The sequence below is a fragment of the Athene cunicularia genome (genome assembly GCF_003259725.1).
Source record: "Athene cunicularia isolate RWA chromosome 3 unlocalized genomic scaffold, athCun1 chr3_part1, whole genome shotgun sequence".
NCBI lineage: Eukaryota > Metazoa > Chordata > Aves > Strigiformes > Strigidae > Athene > Athene cunicularia.
This window is the reverse complement of record NW_020799097.1, coordinates 6,685,795-6,703,423: the sequence shown is the minus strand read 5'-3', so window position 1 is coordinate 6,703,423 and position 17,629 is coordinate 6,685,795. Positions and strand designations below refer to the sequence as shown.

Here is a 17,629-nt window from a genome sequence, read left to right as displayed (position 1 = left end):
CCGGCTTAAAGCAAAGCAGCTCACAGATTTGTAACTTTGTTGGCCCCATGGTTAGCTATGCTGTAACACTTTGAGCTAGATTCCATGTCTCAAAAAGTTAAAAGTTCATACTAACAATGACATGGAGAACCAAGACACTGATAGGTGTAGGGTGGAAGTTATCCTTGCATCCTTTTCACCCTTAAAACATGTTTCTTCCCACCTCATCCATGAAGGAAGATTAAACAAAGCAAATAAAATATACTTGCTGTACATGATTTAAGGTATACTGACTTGGATACAGATGATGGCAAAACAGGTTTATCTGGACGTTTTTGCAGAAGCCCTGCTCTCAGTAACCTGTTAGTCTTGCTTGGAGGAATAGGCTTCTTGGGTGGTACTTGAGGAGCTTGAGGCTTCAAAGGCTTCTGATCCAAAGCTCCTTTTTCATCTGACAAAATAAGTCACCAGAACATTTTAAAAACCCCAGTTGTCTAGAATTCTTACAATGCTAATCAATTAGAAAGCAACTGCTGTCAGAAATACTTTCTTTGCAGATAAAAGGGAAAAATAGGTAAGTGTCTTAAATAATACCTTATCAAAGCACACAAACTAGTTACCTGAACTTAAAAAACATTATATTAAAGTAAGCAAAATGTCTTTCTACTGACATGAAACAGTAGTAAGAAATTACAGATTCACCTTATTGCACTGCAAATGACATCTAAGAATCAACTGCTACTGCTTTATCTTTTCTATGAATTCACCTTACCTCCCCTTAAAAAGGTAAGGGTTTTTTAATTTTGTTGTAACTAGACTTCTTCCATACACACAAGCAGCATAATGGTATAAGCAGTATCTATGGAAAAAAGGGGGGAAAAAAAAGAATATTTATCTGAATAACTAAATTTATTTTCCAGTCTACCATCCTACAAATTCAAGATACAAATTAAGTATGGATAATCAAACCAAAAAAGTTCAATTTATTGTTCAATGACTGCATGACCTAATTGAATACTGTCCAGAGGAGCTGACACATAACATATGGGACACTGAAAAATTCAAGCTGCTTACAAATGTTCGTTGAATAGACTTTAACCCGTGTTCCTTAATTACATCCTGGGGCATATCCAGAGCATACCTTCTACTTTTCCTTGTAAAACTGTACTACAGCTCAGTTAGGCATGCATAAAGCACTGAGGCTTTAAAAGGATATTGTTAGATTACAGTAAGGAGTTGCAGTCATTTACAGTTACTGCCCTTGTAGGGCAGGAAATCAATAATTTGGGATGGAGAGACTGACCTTCAGTTTTGATTCTCCTCATTCTCCCCTCCTGTGACTTTGCTTTTAACCAAGTATTGGTCTAATGTAAAATCTGCACATATGATATGGATCTGGGGGTAGGGTTGGAAATTTGCTTCAGCTCCATCACAGCTAAATGCCTGAACTGGCAGGTCTCTGACTGACATTTTCTGGACAAGTCCTGCAGCCATTGAGTGTCAGCCCTCCAAACGTAAAATAGGAACATATGGATTTTCTTTCACAGGAATACTTGGAAGTAAACAGATCATAGAGATATTTCTGAAAAAAAAAAAAAAAAAGCATTATCCAGGGCAGAACTGTCTTCCTGCTTTGGAACATTTAAATAACAGGAGGCGATCTGAACAAAAAAAACTAAACTGGCCGGCATCCCCTTCCACTCTCTTAATATTAAAAAATAAAACACTGAAGCAGTGGAAGGATTTTGCCACATGGTGGTGCTGACTGTCCAGTCTAAACAAGCCTGTCAACAGTGCTAGCCACTTCTGCCCACTGATTCTATATGTAAGACTTAATTTTAAATGCCCAACAGCAGTTAGTATTGCTAAAGATCAATTAATTTATTTAGCTATCCTGAACACGAGTTGAGCATTACACCTTTTGTTTTTAAGAATACGTGAGTTCATAAACAGGGCAGGAAAAACGCTGTCAAATTGTATTCCTGAATTATCATCTGTCAGTTTTGCCTTCAGTTACTCCCACTCAAAATCTGAATATAAAACTGTTCACAGCTAAGTGGAAAAAGTTAATACCAAAGGTCAAGATTAACCATGAGCACAGAAATCAGACAATTCTGCTGCACAAAATGCCATGCCTCTTTTTTGGCTTTTGCTCCTCAATGAAAGAGATAAGAGTTGGCTAAAAATGAACAGTTTAGTAATGGAAATAGAAATACTAATCTCGAGACATTTATACTGGACAAAAATTTCTACATGATACCACTAAGTATCCTTTGCTATAAATACAGAAATATTTATAGGACTATTGCTTTCAATTTTTGATCATAAAGGCAGATTTATTAGTCTCCCAATAGGCATAAAAAATTTACATGGTTTAATAGCTTGCAATTGGTTTTCAGAAAAAAAATTGATTGAGCAGCTCCAACTGCAGTACAATTTCATACTTAGTGTATTTAATCACTAGTATTGACATGGTTATTTTTCCACAAGTAAAACCGCACTGATGACTGGACATTTCTTCTAGTGAAAGACTACTGCTATCCAAATAAGTAACTTTAAGACCTGACCTTCAACTGAATACAAGACAAACTTGTCCTTCATAATTTCCTGTACCACAGTAGAGGATGGTTCTCTACCATACTTATTTTTTCAGAAGCTTTCATATTCCTAAGCATTTTAGATGGTGTCCCTCAGTACTTTTTTTTTTTTTTTCCCTATATTCCTCCACAAACAGTGGAACTCAACTAAGCAAAGGTTAACACCATAGTACAAACACAACCAGTCTAAAATTAAACTTACTTCAGTTTAAATAAACTTGAACTTCTAAAGAGCCAAGTGATCAAAATTTCTAGAAGCATAGAGTTGATCTCAATTCATACCTGAAGATACTGTTCCAAGAGATAAAAATAATTTGTTTGCTCACATTCAGAAGAAACATACCTGATTTTAACAAGTATTCTTCATATAAAAAACCTGAGAGCGTGCTATGTCTAAATGTGGGTTATAAATGTGCCCAAGGAAGTCAGGAAACCCACTGAGCAGGCTTACTTGTTGAAATGTTATTTAGCCATGGTCAGCCACAGTTCACTATTCACAGACCAGAGTATGTTTTTATAATATGGTTACGGTTCAGTAACATCAGAATTTCTTCCTTAAGACCCAACCAGCATGTTTAAGCTTCTGATTTTAAATATAGCCAAAACAGTTTAACAGTTTCACTTGGCAAGTTTTTCAAATATGAAAAGAAGACTTTCAGAAACATGTTTGGGTGATAATAGTAACTTTTTTTTTTTTTTTTTTTTTTTTTAAAAAAAAAAAAAAAAAAGGATGTCCTTTAAATTTTAATAATAAAATGGTAAACATCTCCAAACTCTGGAGAACTGGAAAGTATGGACTAAAGCAAGAATTAACAGGACAAGAAAGTTCAATTTCCGAGCATTGCAACTGTAACATCTAAGGAGTGTTACAACCCTGTGTATTTATTTCAAAGGTATTTTCAACCAGAGACTGATTTTTGCCAAAACATTCAGAAGCAGCAGCAAACATATTCATTTCCAATAACTTACTATTGCTATTCAAAACTGAAGTCCCTATCACAGAACTATACTGAAATGAATTCAACAGTAACTATGTTATTATGCAGTGCAATCAATATTTTTCAGAATGTAATGCACTAACGAGAAATACACGTTTCATAGAAGTGTAGTTCTTCTAATCACTCTAAAGATATTTTCATAACATCACAGACATGACAGCTTCAGTAGATAGTAGCAAGGGAATCTGTAAGATGTCTTCCAAACAGGCAACTACTGCACAGAGCAGCCAAGCTAAAAACTGTAACTCGTTTACAAGAGCATAGTCTCAAATCCACTATGAAGAAAACTGGTCTCACCTTTTTCTTCAGGCCTCAAAGAAGGGAATTTCTTCTCTCCAGCTGGCAATTCAGGCTTTGGAGCTAAATGCAAAAAAAACGTAGACCCTTCTCAGAGAGCTTTAATTATCTTGGTCACTAACTAAAAATATGACATACACCAATTTGTGTTATATTTTCTCCTTTGGAAGGAGTGTAATACCATTTATAAACACTCATTTGAGCCCAAAAAATGGTAGGCCTGTATTAAAATGTTTCCAAAGCAGGCTCCATCATAATTTCAAAAAATATATAGCAGCAGCAAAATACATAAAGCATAAAAAAGTAACCACAAACTGTGGCTATGGGTGGCTGCATTACTAGGAAATAAAAAGCTACTTCTGAATTTCCTTCTGAAGTCATGCACTGCTTCTGAAATTTAATATTTCCTCAGACACATACCAACATACATATACTATGTACCTGAACTTTTAACAGGAGGCGGAGGTTTCTTTGGCTTCTGCAAAATTAAGGAAAAAAAGTGAAATAAACAGATATTCTCTATTAAAGACAGACTTATTCATGTTTTGTTTTGCTAACTGTAATGTCTAGCTTGTTTACTAGCTGATTTCAAAGTATTTCACAAAAGAGGGAATCAATTCACAGACAGGAAACAGGGAACTGGAGCAATTCCCCAGATATCTCCCCAACAATCAGTTGCAAAAAGGAACAAAATGCAGGTTTCTTCAAATCACATCAGTGCATCAGCAACTTGCATAAGTAGTAGAGGTACAAAGAACTAAAAACTAAAGATTATGTCTTCTCTACTCCAAAGAATTGCTCCAATTGCACCCATTTTAATTTCAGTATATAAAACTCAATCTTAGTTATTACAATCCCAGTTTAAAAGAGTAATCAGTTAAATTTTTGAACCAAAAATAGTCACTTTCACTGAAAAAGAAAAGGTTCTAAGTTAAGTATGCAAACTATTTAAATTAATTGACTTCTAAATTACAACAGTGTAAGGAAAACAAAATCATTACATTTGCAATGTAAACACTGCAGTTACATGAAACACATTGTTCTGAGCTTCCTTATCATTTTATGTTTAAGTGGGAAAGGTGGAGAAACTACTCTAGCCATTAAAAACTCAAACTATTATGCTGTCACAGTCTATATATTGAAAATAATTCTATTTTAAAGCACAGTCATCCATCACTTTCCTTTAATTGGTAGACTTGAATTTGAAATTCTCTCCTGTTGAAAGAGTATTCTCAGGATAGACATCTCAAGTCACCTCATCCTCAGAATCTGATTGATGAAAATGTTCCACAAGAGATGTCTTTGTGGTTGAACTAAGGAGAAAACTCACTGACAAAACGATCACAAAAGCCTACACTTGTTCTTTATATAAACCTGCTGAAACCATATGGGCTCAGTCTAACATAGCCCTTTCAAAAATGCCTTGTAGTAACTATTTTTGTAACAGTTGCTATGGATGGATTTCACTTCTGTGCCTCTACCACTATTGAATAAGCTTTTCTTAATGCAGAAAGATTTTATTCTGACAAGTGAAATGTAATTAAGCAGGCATGAAAACCCATATTAATATTTTTTTCTCTAGTTTCAGAGAACACAAAAACTAGTGAACTTAAGTAACAAGACCGTATTTTCTTACTTTCCCAAAAAAACAAATACATTATCTAGCTGTGCAGCACTGCTGCATACATCAAAAACATTTACACTGAGAGTTCAGCATCAACTTGCCATTATATGATTCTGATCTCTGTTTTTATTAAGTCGATATCAAATAGCTGATTACAATAATCAGCCATGCAACGCCTTCAACTTCAAAGCTGCTCAGTGCAAGGTGAATCCCTGTACTGAGACACAGTATACAATGCAGAATAAAGGATCAAAGTAAGGTCTGCCCACAGGAAACACTGTTTATGGTAAGGGTATTTTCAACCCCCCCCCCCTCTCAAGGGAGACAAGGAAATACAATTCTGCACTGCAGAACAGCAATTATGCCACCCTTGCAAAGCTGAGAATCAATTTGAAAAGCAAATGCTGACTTGGAGTAACTAGATTTTCTGTGTATGTTAGGTAACTGAGGTTAAATGAAGTTTGTAACTATCTGTCAGGTCTCTAGCAATCCTCTGTGAATGCCTCCAATTCCAGACCAAATGGCACTAAATTACTGAGATACATGCTTCAACATTTAGATGTCCTGATCTGGAGCTGAATCTATTCCATCCGGGGATGACATATATTTGTGAATTAACACAACCATCTTCACTACACAAACTTGTCAGAACCAGAATATCACACTAATCAACAACAAAAAAAAACCCTTATAAAATAAGAACCAAAACTACAAGACCAAGGAGTACCACATGAAAACATGAATTTCTACAAGTTAGCACATGAGAAAAAGAAATAATTTCTAGATCCCACCCAAAGATTATCCTTCACACACTGTAACCTACTGGCAAGTCTTAACATGGAAAAATCCCAGCTGGTTCCACAGGGGTCACTGAACATTTTTCAGTTATAGTTGCTTACAGGGCTACAGATGGAAGAGACTGACTGCTATCTCCTTTCAGAAGAATAAGGGTTTTATTTAGTAATCAGTTACATATAACACCATGTTATCAGAACTGTATCCTTTTCTCTGACCTAACCATCCTCATTAATTACAGTCAATCTTGAAAAGCATGCCTCAGCTTAATATTTGAGAAGTTTAAACACAAACATTAACATTTAAATCTCTTCTTAGATATAGCTAATACAAGATAAAGTTAAAAACTGCCACAATTGTAGTAATATTTTAAGCAGCATAATGTGCTATGAAGTCTTTTATTCCTTGCATTTCTATCAATACTCTTTTGTGGTACTAAACAACACACCTAAGAACTTACAGGGAAGTCTTTATCAGACTCTTGTATTTGAACAGCAAAATTATCTGGGAAGACTCCTTCTTTACCATTGAGTTCTCCTTTCCACCAGCCTGGCTCCCCAGTGTCCTAAAATAAACAACAGGACATTCCAATCAATATTTACTTCTTTCCCAGAAAAGATACAGTTACAGGAACAATGTTTTTGCTTTTACCCACAATATAAAATAATTGTTTGCCTGAAATATCGCATTTATAAGAGGAATAATTTGGCCACCCCTTAGATAGGCGAAATGGCTACAGATCAGATCAGGTTTAGTCACTTTTTGCTTTCTAAAAAGCAGAATGAAATTATATTACATAATTTATATGATAAGGGTATAAGGATAAGATCTGCAAACGGAAGGAAAGTATATAGAACTAGTTATGACGCAATGCACAATATCCAATATTCTCAACTTCCTGGACCAGCAACTTGTTCAGTAAATACATCAAGTGTCACTGGAGTAACACACCATTCTACTAAATAAAAGTGATTCTGATGTGATAGATTAGGTCCAGGGGTCTGAAAAGTCAAGCAGCAAGAGGATATACACTACTGAAGAGAAAAAAATAACCATATAAAGACATAATTAAAAAATAATAATAAAAAAAAAAAAAGACAACTAATTCAGTGGCACAGAAATCCATTACATGATCTTACTGGATCAAGGCCTTAGTTAAACTGAAGGAGGTAGGAAAAAAGACATGAATAGGTGGTTAGTGCTGAAAGTGAAAGTTTGCTGAAGTCTTCTTTCATTCTCCCTCCATCACCCTTTCAATTAAGTAGAGTCCAATTCCTGAACAGTGTGCAGTCGTGAATGAGATAAGCCATCTATTGCTAAACTTTATTTAGACAGTGCTGAGGCATGCCAGGAAGTCAGAGACAGCTTCATGGAAAACGATCACATGAAGAACAGACACAAAAAAAAAAAAAAGAGTTTGAGGGGGCCAGGCTTTACACAAAGTGAATGTGCTAGATGTGCTAGAAGAAAATACCTTGACACTTGTGAGATCAAAACCCTGAACTGAGTCAGCCACATGACAATTAAATTAATACACTCAGACTTCAGATGTTTTTGGAGGGAGAGCTCCGTTCTAGATAATTCTTCACTCCATATTGAACCAGGGTATGCTTTGGGTAAATCAGTTTAAAAGGGAGAGAGATGCAAAAGATATAGTGAAAATAATCCCTTGGGCTAAGGGCTGTCATTTAAAAATATGCCTTCCATAATTACTATTTTTCACTACTGATAATATCAATTTTCCTGTTAAAAAACGTGGCCATCTTTTCCCTAAACTTAAAATCCTCCTAAAGAAACAGTGTTACTTTTCTTCTGCAACTGTGTGAAAGCTGAAAGCAACAAAAAAAAAAACTTTCCACTTTTTTAGGCAAGCCATTATTCCTTATTATAGCAGCATGTAAACAGCAACTAACAAAAGACTGCAGAGTACTGCAGGAAAATTAACTACAGGTAGGTTCATTTCTTGTTAAAAAACACCTCTAACAAGCTAACCTTTCAAAAAGGTGTTTTCAATATTCAACACAAATAGAAATAAGTCACATAAATAATCATATTTCTCTTAAATAGCCAGACAGTGTCATTAACTTCTCCATGGTTATTCTGAAATACCATGTGCCTCTAACACCTGCACTTCATTCTCCTACTGAAAACAAAACATTTCCTCAGTTTTTATCCACCATACCTGGATCTAAACCAGTTAAGTACAGAACTTAACTTCTCATCTTTTGACACAATAATACTTCCCAACCACTGCCTCTAGATCAGCCTGTTACATCACCAGAGAAATAGTACAAGTTCTGATGGTAAAAGGGCTATCTGCAAAGATTTTCCAGTTTCCTCACCAAAAAGGCCTTTGGTACTGTGTGTGACTGATCCAGCTGGCCTCTGAGGAATCTAAGATAACTTCCCACTCTGGAACAATCTTTAAGGACATCTCTATCTCCACCAAGTGTAGAAACAAAGAGTTGACCCTCACACATCAGGCAAATCAGTCAATGGGAATATTCACTGCAACAGACTCTCCCGCTTTCCCACTTTACACATTACCTACCTGTACAAAACCCACAAAAGCTAATTAATTTTTAAAGCAAACCGAACATCTTACCTTACTGATTATTTGAATGATCTCGCCTTCTTTAAAGCTGAGTTCATCATTTGAGCCTTCATAGGAAAATAATGTCCTGCAGTATTCCTTGGCTGAAAGAAAGCAGCACAATTCACTACATCTGCATACCGTGGGTAGGAACATATGTAACACCAGCTCACTTGTGCTGTCTGAAAGGAGAGCTCAGAAATTAACACTATAGTTATACTGCCCTTCTACACCAGCCATCTGAGACTGCTTTACAAAGGTTCACCATGTCATTCATATCACAATAAAATTATATATTTACAGAGTGATGGAGTGAAATCTTTGTGAAGTCAGTAGTTTAAGCTCTAAAACATTTTTATCCACAACAGCAATTTAATTCAGGTACTTTCACTTCAGAGGGAGAAGAGGAGCCTACTCAGTTAAAATTTTAACAGCCTATTTGACTCTCCCCATAGCATTATATATTCAATTTTGAGCTGCTTTAGACAAAAATGCTTTCAAGTTTTTTTACTGTTTATATGAGATTTTTATGATCTCAAAATTCATCTAATTTCAAATTACATTCCTAAATAAATACATGCAATTGTTTCATGCTGTCACAACTACAGAAACTTGAAGTACCCAAGCAGTACATCTACTGACATTCTGCAGTAAAATTAAGTAATTGAAGCAAGGGAATTCCTTGGCTAAGCACCTGAAACCAGAGCTCATCTGAGTGATCAAGTCAGACAGTTACAGCCTCATCTGCAGAAGTAGAAAGAATAATTCCTTTCTTCCCACTTGGTACAGTTCTATAACTAATCCATTTAAAATTGCGATAACGATTTCAGTTGAAAAAGCAGGAGGATTTGCTTTCCTTTCCCACGCTAGAATAAAAACAGAAGAAAAGCCAAAATACATTAATATAGAAGTCTTAATTGCAAAGCATTTTTTTGCACCTCTTTTCAACTCCAGCACATTTAAAATTATTAAGCAGATAAAAAGGCTGCATTTCTGTATCTGACAGATTAAGAAAGAACCAGCAAACAAGGACTCCAATGTGCTGCCATAACCTATCGGGTATTTGACACTGAGAACACACACAGGTGAGCAGCCACATGAAGCCCTAGTTAGAGAGCAGCACAATGTCAAGTCCTCATTAGGATCATCTGCAAGTCAGCCTCTTAACAACAGCCTTTTGCTAGATAATAAGAAAATAGATGAGTGAGTTGGACTGTTGTTGTATTTTGTTTAACAACATTAATTTTGTTGTTGTTGTATTTTGTTTAATAAAAATACAAATCTTTTGTTAAAAAAATGCACAAATTGCATCTTTAAATAAAAATCTACCGTGGTCAGTGCCAACACTATGTTAAAATGCAAAGGTATGACGTTTAAGAGATGGAGAGATATATATTTAGATATACATAGATTTGTAACCACATGAGTAATCCTAGATACAGAACCTGTATTATTTTATTGTCTTATTTAGTGATCAAAAATGCTCAACTATAGATTTACTACTATAGTAGTTTGTGAAGAATTAGACAAATATAAGTAGAACCCCGTCAAACAGATGAATCCAGGTCTGGGGTGAGGAAAAAAAAACCCACCACACTGACTAAGAAAAAAATCATCAGGTAAACTACAAATATCTATCAAATTTGGGGATTTTATTCATTAGTAGTAAGTGTAACACAAATATAATACACATCTGCATGTCCTGATTCTGTAAATACCCATGCATTTCCTTAGTGCCTGGTGATTTGGCCAGTACAGCTGAACTACAAAATTCCCCTTTACTCTCCTACTCTTCCAAACACTTCTCCCCTCCTCACACACACCTGGTCCCACAACAGACACAAAACCATGCCAGAAAGGGGGAACCTTTCCCTCTGCTCCAGTTGCCAGGAAGGCTGGAGACAGGGAGCTGTGCACCCCGCAGACTGCCAAGCCCCCCAGTATGTACCAGGCTGTAAGCCCCAGCAGTCAGCACCACCTGAGAAACCCGGAGTTTGTGTGTACAATTTGGCATTTTAGCATCTTATCTTGTGAGCCTGATATTCTGCCAGTACTTAAAATGAAGAATGAGTCCAATTTAACTTTCCAGCACTTAAATCTAGGATGGTATTTACAAAACCATAAATCCCAACTTCAGTAAATATTTTTAATAAAAGGTAGTTTAAATTTGAATCTTTTTCAAAGACTCGGGACTAATAACGCAGTAGCCATAATCACAGATGTATTTTAACACAATGGGGGCAAAGAGAGGTCAAATTGTGATTTTTATTTTTTTTTTTACAAAATATTTTTACATACTTGCATAAGAGGCCAAAACAAGCTTCCCAGAAATAGCAGACACACTAAAATAAGCCACACTAGTCTAAACATTAGTGATCTGTTTATTCGCCAACATATTGAATAGTTTATTTTAAACTTGCTCTCTCAAAACGGAGATTGATAAACATAAAACATAATATGGTCTATATTAAAATAAAAACACTGAGGAAGAAAACCAAGCTTTCTTCCAAAGGTTATAAGATGTTCTTAAACGCTGTCTATAAGTATTATCTATTGATGTTCTATAGCATCTATTAGTATCATATTTAAGTTCCTCTCTGATGTATTTGTTTCTCTGGGAAGCAGAGACTCAGAATGGCTACTAGATTAGTCCAATTTTATGCTTTTAGATTAGTCCAATTTTATGCTTTTAGCATAAAAGCACCTGAAATTATGAAAAGAGCTAAATACTGAATGTTCTGAGCATTCAGTACTGAATGTTCAGATTTTTAGGCAGACTTCAGTTATTTTTTATATAAAGTTTTAAACAAGTCAAATTTCACAATGCTGAGGCATTGCTAGCTGTTACAACAATAATACTGGAATGGTTTAAAAACAAGATCTCATGACTATCCCAATTTTGATGTTTAGTAAAAGTTTCAAAGTTTCAAAGTAAGCATCAACTTCCATCGAATGCATTGAATGCAAAAAGTACATAAACTTTTGATGTATACTTTGCAATGGCAAAACCCAAACATTAACTATTCTTAAGACATTATATCAAACAATTCTTGACAGTCATCAGCTGTTTGTAAAGATGTTGTGCTATTTATAGCTGTCCAATTCACCAAAGACAAAACAGGGCTAAAATGCCATGGATGCCCTGTATACTGCTATAGCTACAGATAAACTAGGGCTCTGACAAACCTGCCATTTCAAGCGCCCTGTTGTGCTAGATTACACAACTCCTGAACACAGGCAAAAAGTCAACTGTTTGTTGCAGTTTTCTTATTTCTGTAAATTATGCATTCCATGTAAAACAACCCACTTACACCAAAATAAGGCACTTCCACATAAAACAAAAATATACCTGAAATTACAATACACAAGTCAAAAAAAGTCTGTCTGGAACCAGGGGGAAATGAGCTGTCTACACATCACATAGTTCAAGTTAATTTTTTGTATGGGGTTGGCATGCCCATAAGATGTTTTGAGTTGACTTAAAAATATCTCTCTAGATAAAACTCTGTAATTCAGTAATTAAATGAAGTAATACATTCTTAGAGATAGTAAAAAAGAGAAATTAAATAAATTGTTATAAACAGAACGACAATGGAACCAGATTATCTAGGGAACAGACTTCAACAAAACAAACACCAACTTTCTGATGCAAGAAACTTTACATACAATTATGACAAACACACTAGCAATTCTACAGTAAATCCTGAGCCTGGAGAGTCACTTCTATAGCACAGGGACAGAAACTGAGTTCAGGGACTGTTCTGTAACAATAGATTTTCAGAATTCCAACTGAACAGTAAAAACTTGGCAGGAAGTCAGTCTGAGCATGTCAACACAGCAAATTAATGTAAAGGGGCTGCTGCAATAAAACTTTATACCCTAGCTTTATTTTGTCCTGGAAAGACAACGCTACAAATGTTTTTGATTCATTTTCCACAGAAATGCAATCAAAAACTCATTCATACTCTTTTGCATCTGCTTAACTCCTCAAAGGTACAGAACCCTATATGGTAACCTAGTACAGGCAAAAGTTTAAGATTTTAACACCACAAAATATGACAACCAAATACTTCTCTAGAGAGGACTATCAAGTAATAGTTGTAAATTTCCATCAGCCTTACCTTTTGGTTTACTTTCAGCTTCTGATTTTACTGCTTCTGATGAGTTTTCAGGTTTTGTTGTACTGGAAAAATGGATTAGCTTTGTTCCAGGGGGATGGCTAGGTGATGGCTATATGAACAAAAGAGAACTTTGTTAACAAAAATTCATTGGCTTATACTTTTGATTAGCCTACAGGATATACTCAGGTTTTCATTGAGACTGTGTGAATGACCATCTCCAAGAGATTCAATGAACTTTCCCATTAAGTACTTAACTTACTGTAGATACTGCATTACGGCCACTGCAGTTAGAACTTTGTCTAATGATTCATGACACATCACCAGCTTTTAAACTAGAAACTAATCTCAGGACATTGCGAGATATACTTCTGCAATCATATTTCAGCAGTTCCAAATGTTACTGTTCCATTACCCTGAAAATTGCCTCCTCCAGTGCAGAACAGAAGTGGTTATTTAACAGCTCTGCTGGAAGTAACTCACTGACCACACTTGTTTTGCACTGGAATAAAGCAGGAATATTCAGTTGCCATACACCACCTCAGCAGAGGAGGCAATCAAGTTTTTAACTACTCAGACGAATGTAAGAGCATGTGAAAGTCCATCCCAGATTCCCTTCACTCAGCAATTCATACAGAACCGAACCAAAACAGTAAACGTCACTGGAGTTTTCTCCAGAACCGAAAAACTAGAGGCATTGCAAGAAGTAAAAAGTTTCACAGTTAACATCTATCCAAAGTAATTGTTCAATTTTTTTTTTTTTTTTTTCCCCCCCAGAAGACTTTCCGAGCTGCCAGGAAGATTCAGACAGCATCAGCTGCAACCACTTCTTCACAGCCCTATGAGCTACAAACATACAATATAATCTTATAGACAGTACTTACCTGAACAGCCCTAATAGCACTACTGTTGTGAAAAATCCCATTGCCTTTCATTATTCTGTTCATTTTCACTCACAGTTAAGCTCTGTAGACTTCCTACTGCCAGAGAAACTAGATTTACTCTCCTTAAAACCTGATGATGCCTGTGGGCTGGTGTTTAGTACCTCTGACATACCACAGAGGAAGCCACGGTCACTCGGAATGTTCTTGGAGTACATATGCAATTTAATTCACTCCAGAATGCTTCATGAAGGAAGCACTAAAATAACTCACCTATGAGATTAAACAAGTCCAACGTGAAAATAGTTCTCTACCTTTCCCCCTTCCAAAATGAGATGCAATTAGATGCAGGAGAGGAAGTTTAGACAGAAAGAATATAAATAGCCTGAGCCCAGGCAGGACACTGGGACCAACTGAAACCGACCTCCTGCAGGAGTATATATACCCTCGTGCACTTCGGATACGTCAGTGCTCAGCCTTCCTGTGCTGAACAGTCTCTGAATTCCCCAAGAGAAAAAAGCCCTCTCTAGAGTTTTCTGATGACACCTTTTTTCTTACTGGCTTAAAGACTGAGAATCCTCTTCCAGCATTCCTCCACCTAACTCACTCTGGAGTTGAGCACAAATCCAGAGAAGCCATCCATTTTCTCAGGCCTTCATAAGAATTGTCTCCCTAGGGCTCTCCTTTGGGATGACTTTGGCAACAAGTCCAAGTAGAATATTAAGCACTGAAAACTGTTTATTTCTCTGTCTTCAAGCTATGCAAAGCTGTTTTCTCACTTCATTTCCCCTCTTGCTGAGAAACAGCCTACAACCTTTTCAGACAAGCTAACCAGAGTGCCAACATATTTTAATGTTTATACACAAATAACTCAATTGAAAGTGTCTCAGCAGACTTCATATTAATTGAACATATTTTAGATAGGCTCTTTATACTCCCAAGTTACAAGGTAAGAAGTAGAGAAACATGCTTTCGAATCTCATGGCAAGAAAGCAAACTGAAAGCTAAGTCCTGAAACCCTAGACTAACAGCATTCACACAGAGGTGTAGTGATCCCACCGACTGCTACTTCAAAGGATAAAGCCTTGAGAGAACTGAGGAAAAAATCAGTGTGCCTTCATAGAATCATAGAATGGTTTGTGTTGGAAGGGACCTTCAATGCTCATCTAATCCAGGTCCCCTGCTATGGACAGGGACATCTTTAACAGATCAGGCTGCTCAGAGAATGTCCAACCTGACCTTGAACACTCCCAGTAACAGCATCCACAACTTCCCTGGGCAACCTGCTCCAATCTCTCATATTCCTCATCATGAAGAATTTCTTCCTTATGTCCAATCTAAATCTAGCCTCTCTCAGTTTAAAACCATTGCCCCCTGTCCTGTCACTACAGACCTCAGTCTTTCTCCGTCTATATACTGAAAGGATGCAATAAGGACTCCCTGGAGCCTTCTCTTCTCCAAATTCAACAACATCTTCCTTAGGAGATAACATTTCTCAAGCCTTGAACAGAAGACAATGTACTTGTAGCTTTTTCTGAATCATCTGATGTTTTGACTGGGCCAGGCAAACATGCCACATGTGTAGGTAGATAAGCCTTGCTCTTAGCACTGCTACCAAGGGAAAACACATTCAAGGAAATCTCTGTCCCTACCCTCTTCCCAGGGACTCATACACCTTTTGCCCTACAACATTACAGTTACTTCTCTGGCAACAGAGTAAAGCAAATCAGTCAGCAAAACAGCATTAGTGACCATAACCCACAGACAAATATTGAAATTGGACAAAGGTTTTAAAAGCTTTTTTAATTAATCACTCAAGTAAAAACTGCAACACTGGATTATTTCAGCTGCCTTTAATTTACCAAAAGCTGAAAATCCATATATAAGGTTTTAGTATAAACAATGCATAAATTCAAGAGAAAGGAGTGAGCATCACTGTTGTGCTTCTAAGGGGTAAGAGCCCTCTCTCAGGTTCAGACCAAAATAATACTCAAACTAAAGCAATTCCACTATCACATTACCTGCTCTCTCCTAAACTTTAAATATGATATGGAGACTAAAAGTGCTCCATTTCCCACTCACTCATAAAAAAATTTAAAAAAGGGGTGGTGGTGGTGGGGGGGGGAAATAAAGAGAATGCAAAATTGTAGAACACTTTTTCAGGATAACATATTCAGCAGTTCATGTAGCTCATTAACCTAAGAAGCCACTAAAGCTAAAAGCTTGGCAGCACTCACTGAAGGACATTTACATTGGTAATGACAGTTGACACCTAGAACAGTAACCTCAACATCCACCAAAATATGAAAGAAAACCAATCCAAAACCTAAAGAAACTCCAAAATATTCCTTGTTTTACAGGCCAAGTTTAACTTGTATAGGTAGACTTAACAGTCTTGTCCCAGACTATATACAAAGACTGTTACAAAGAGAAAAAGGGACCTCATACCGTAGATGTGTTTGAGAAGTTACTATGTCTTACACCACACGGCTTTGAAATTATAATTTTTATATCAGCTTGGTTGTCTCTCTTTAATGTTTAAAATACCAAGAGATTTGAATAGACCTTTTGGAATCAATGTGAAATATAACTTACTATGAAATAAGTTTGAGAAGGTTTGTTATGTTTTATAGGCAAGAGCCCTATGAGACGACTATGGTCTGATTATGGAACAATATTGACAAAGTTTAAAATGACCAGTGTGTTCAGCATCTGCAAGATACTACGTCTTCAGATTCCACATCTTTGAAATTATTTTTACAGGAAACGCAAAAATAACAATATGAACTGCTACAAACCTTATCTTGCTTCTTATCTTCTGATTCATTACTGGACAACCTTGTCTTAAGTTTCACTGAGCCTTCTTTAAAGATATCTCCAAAGCCAACACCTCGGATTTTCTTTGGCTGTGCTGGTCCAGATCCAGGTTCACTCCCATTTCCTGGAGAGGCCACAGGTGAGGTAGGACCACTGAAAACAGACTCTGAAAATAAAAAAGATAAAGAAAACATTGGCTTTATCTGAAATTATTTATTTGATCTTCCAGAAAAAAAAAGAAAGTAACAACTGTGTGCACTGTTCTTGCTACATAGCTCTTCTAGGAACATTATTGCAGCTGTAATATCCCACATGTGTTCTGGTTGTGTATTTAACATAAGACCATTCAAAAGACCAGCACTGCACCTAGTACTCTGCGAACCAAGTCATTAGATCATTAATATTTCTTGGTATTTCAATTATCATGCAGGCTCCACAGTCTGTTGATGTCAATGTTTTCCATTAGTTTTACAAAACATTGCTTATGAATTCTCTGAAGACATGTTTTTAGTCCAACGTTTAAAAGCTTGTCATTTGCACAGCTATAGTTGCTGAAAGCAATAATCAATAAAGGTCTATAATGAGTCCTACCATGTTTCCAACAGCGACAGGAAAAAAAAAATCTGTTTCAGTAGAGTGGTGCCTCTCAAGGCACAGAAGTGAATTTTTCCTATTGTTCCAAACAAACTACCAAAAATACCTGAAAAGAGTTTTTTGCAAGTTTATTTAAATAGCTTTTTAACCTGATAACAGTTTAAAACCATTTTAAATTAGTTAAGCATTCAAAATCAGATATAACTGTTTGAGATTAATCACTGACAGTACAAGTATTTAAGTTTCTTTTAATCATTTTAAGGGACAACATTTATCCCCCCTCAAAAAATGTGGCTCAGAGAACAACTGATTTTAGGTGTTAGGACCTTTTAAGAT

At 36.2% G+C, this 17,629-nt stretch overlaps 1 protein-coding gene across 4 annotated transcripts in view; it reads right to left on the bottom strand.

Moving 5' to 3' along the window:
* The window catches only part of CD2AP (CD2 associated protein), an 87,590-nt gene that overhangs the window by 17,219 nt on the left and 52,742 nt on the right, over positions 1-17,629 (bottom strand). For all 4 annotated transcript variants that reach the window (XR_003398071.1, XM_026845783.1, XM_026845782.1 and 1 more), the window contains exons 6-12: positions 16,681-16,865; positions 13,005-13,113; positions 8,896-8,987; positions 6,751-6,855; positions 4,313-4,349; positions 3,872-3,934; positions 274-430 (exon numbers count right to left, since the gene is read on the bottom strand). Coding sequence is in view for 3 of the 4 variants with exons in the window: in XM_026845783.1 (XP_026701584.1) it covers positions 274-430; positions 3,872-3,934; positions 4,313-4,349; positions 6,751-6,855; positions 8,896-8,987; positions 13,005-13,113; positions 16,681-16,865 (748 nt within the window). In the remaining variant the exon portion in view is untranslated. The remainder of the gene's footprint in view (positions 1-273; positions 431-3,871; positions 3,935-4,312; positions 4,350-6,750; positions 6,856-8,895; positions 8,988-13,004; positions 13,114-16,680; positions 16,866-17,629) is intronic.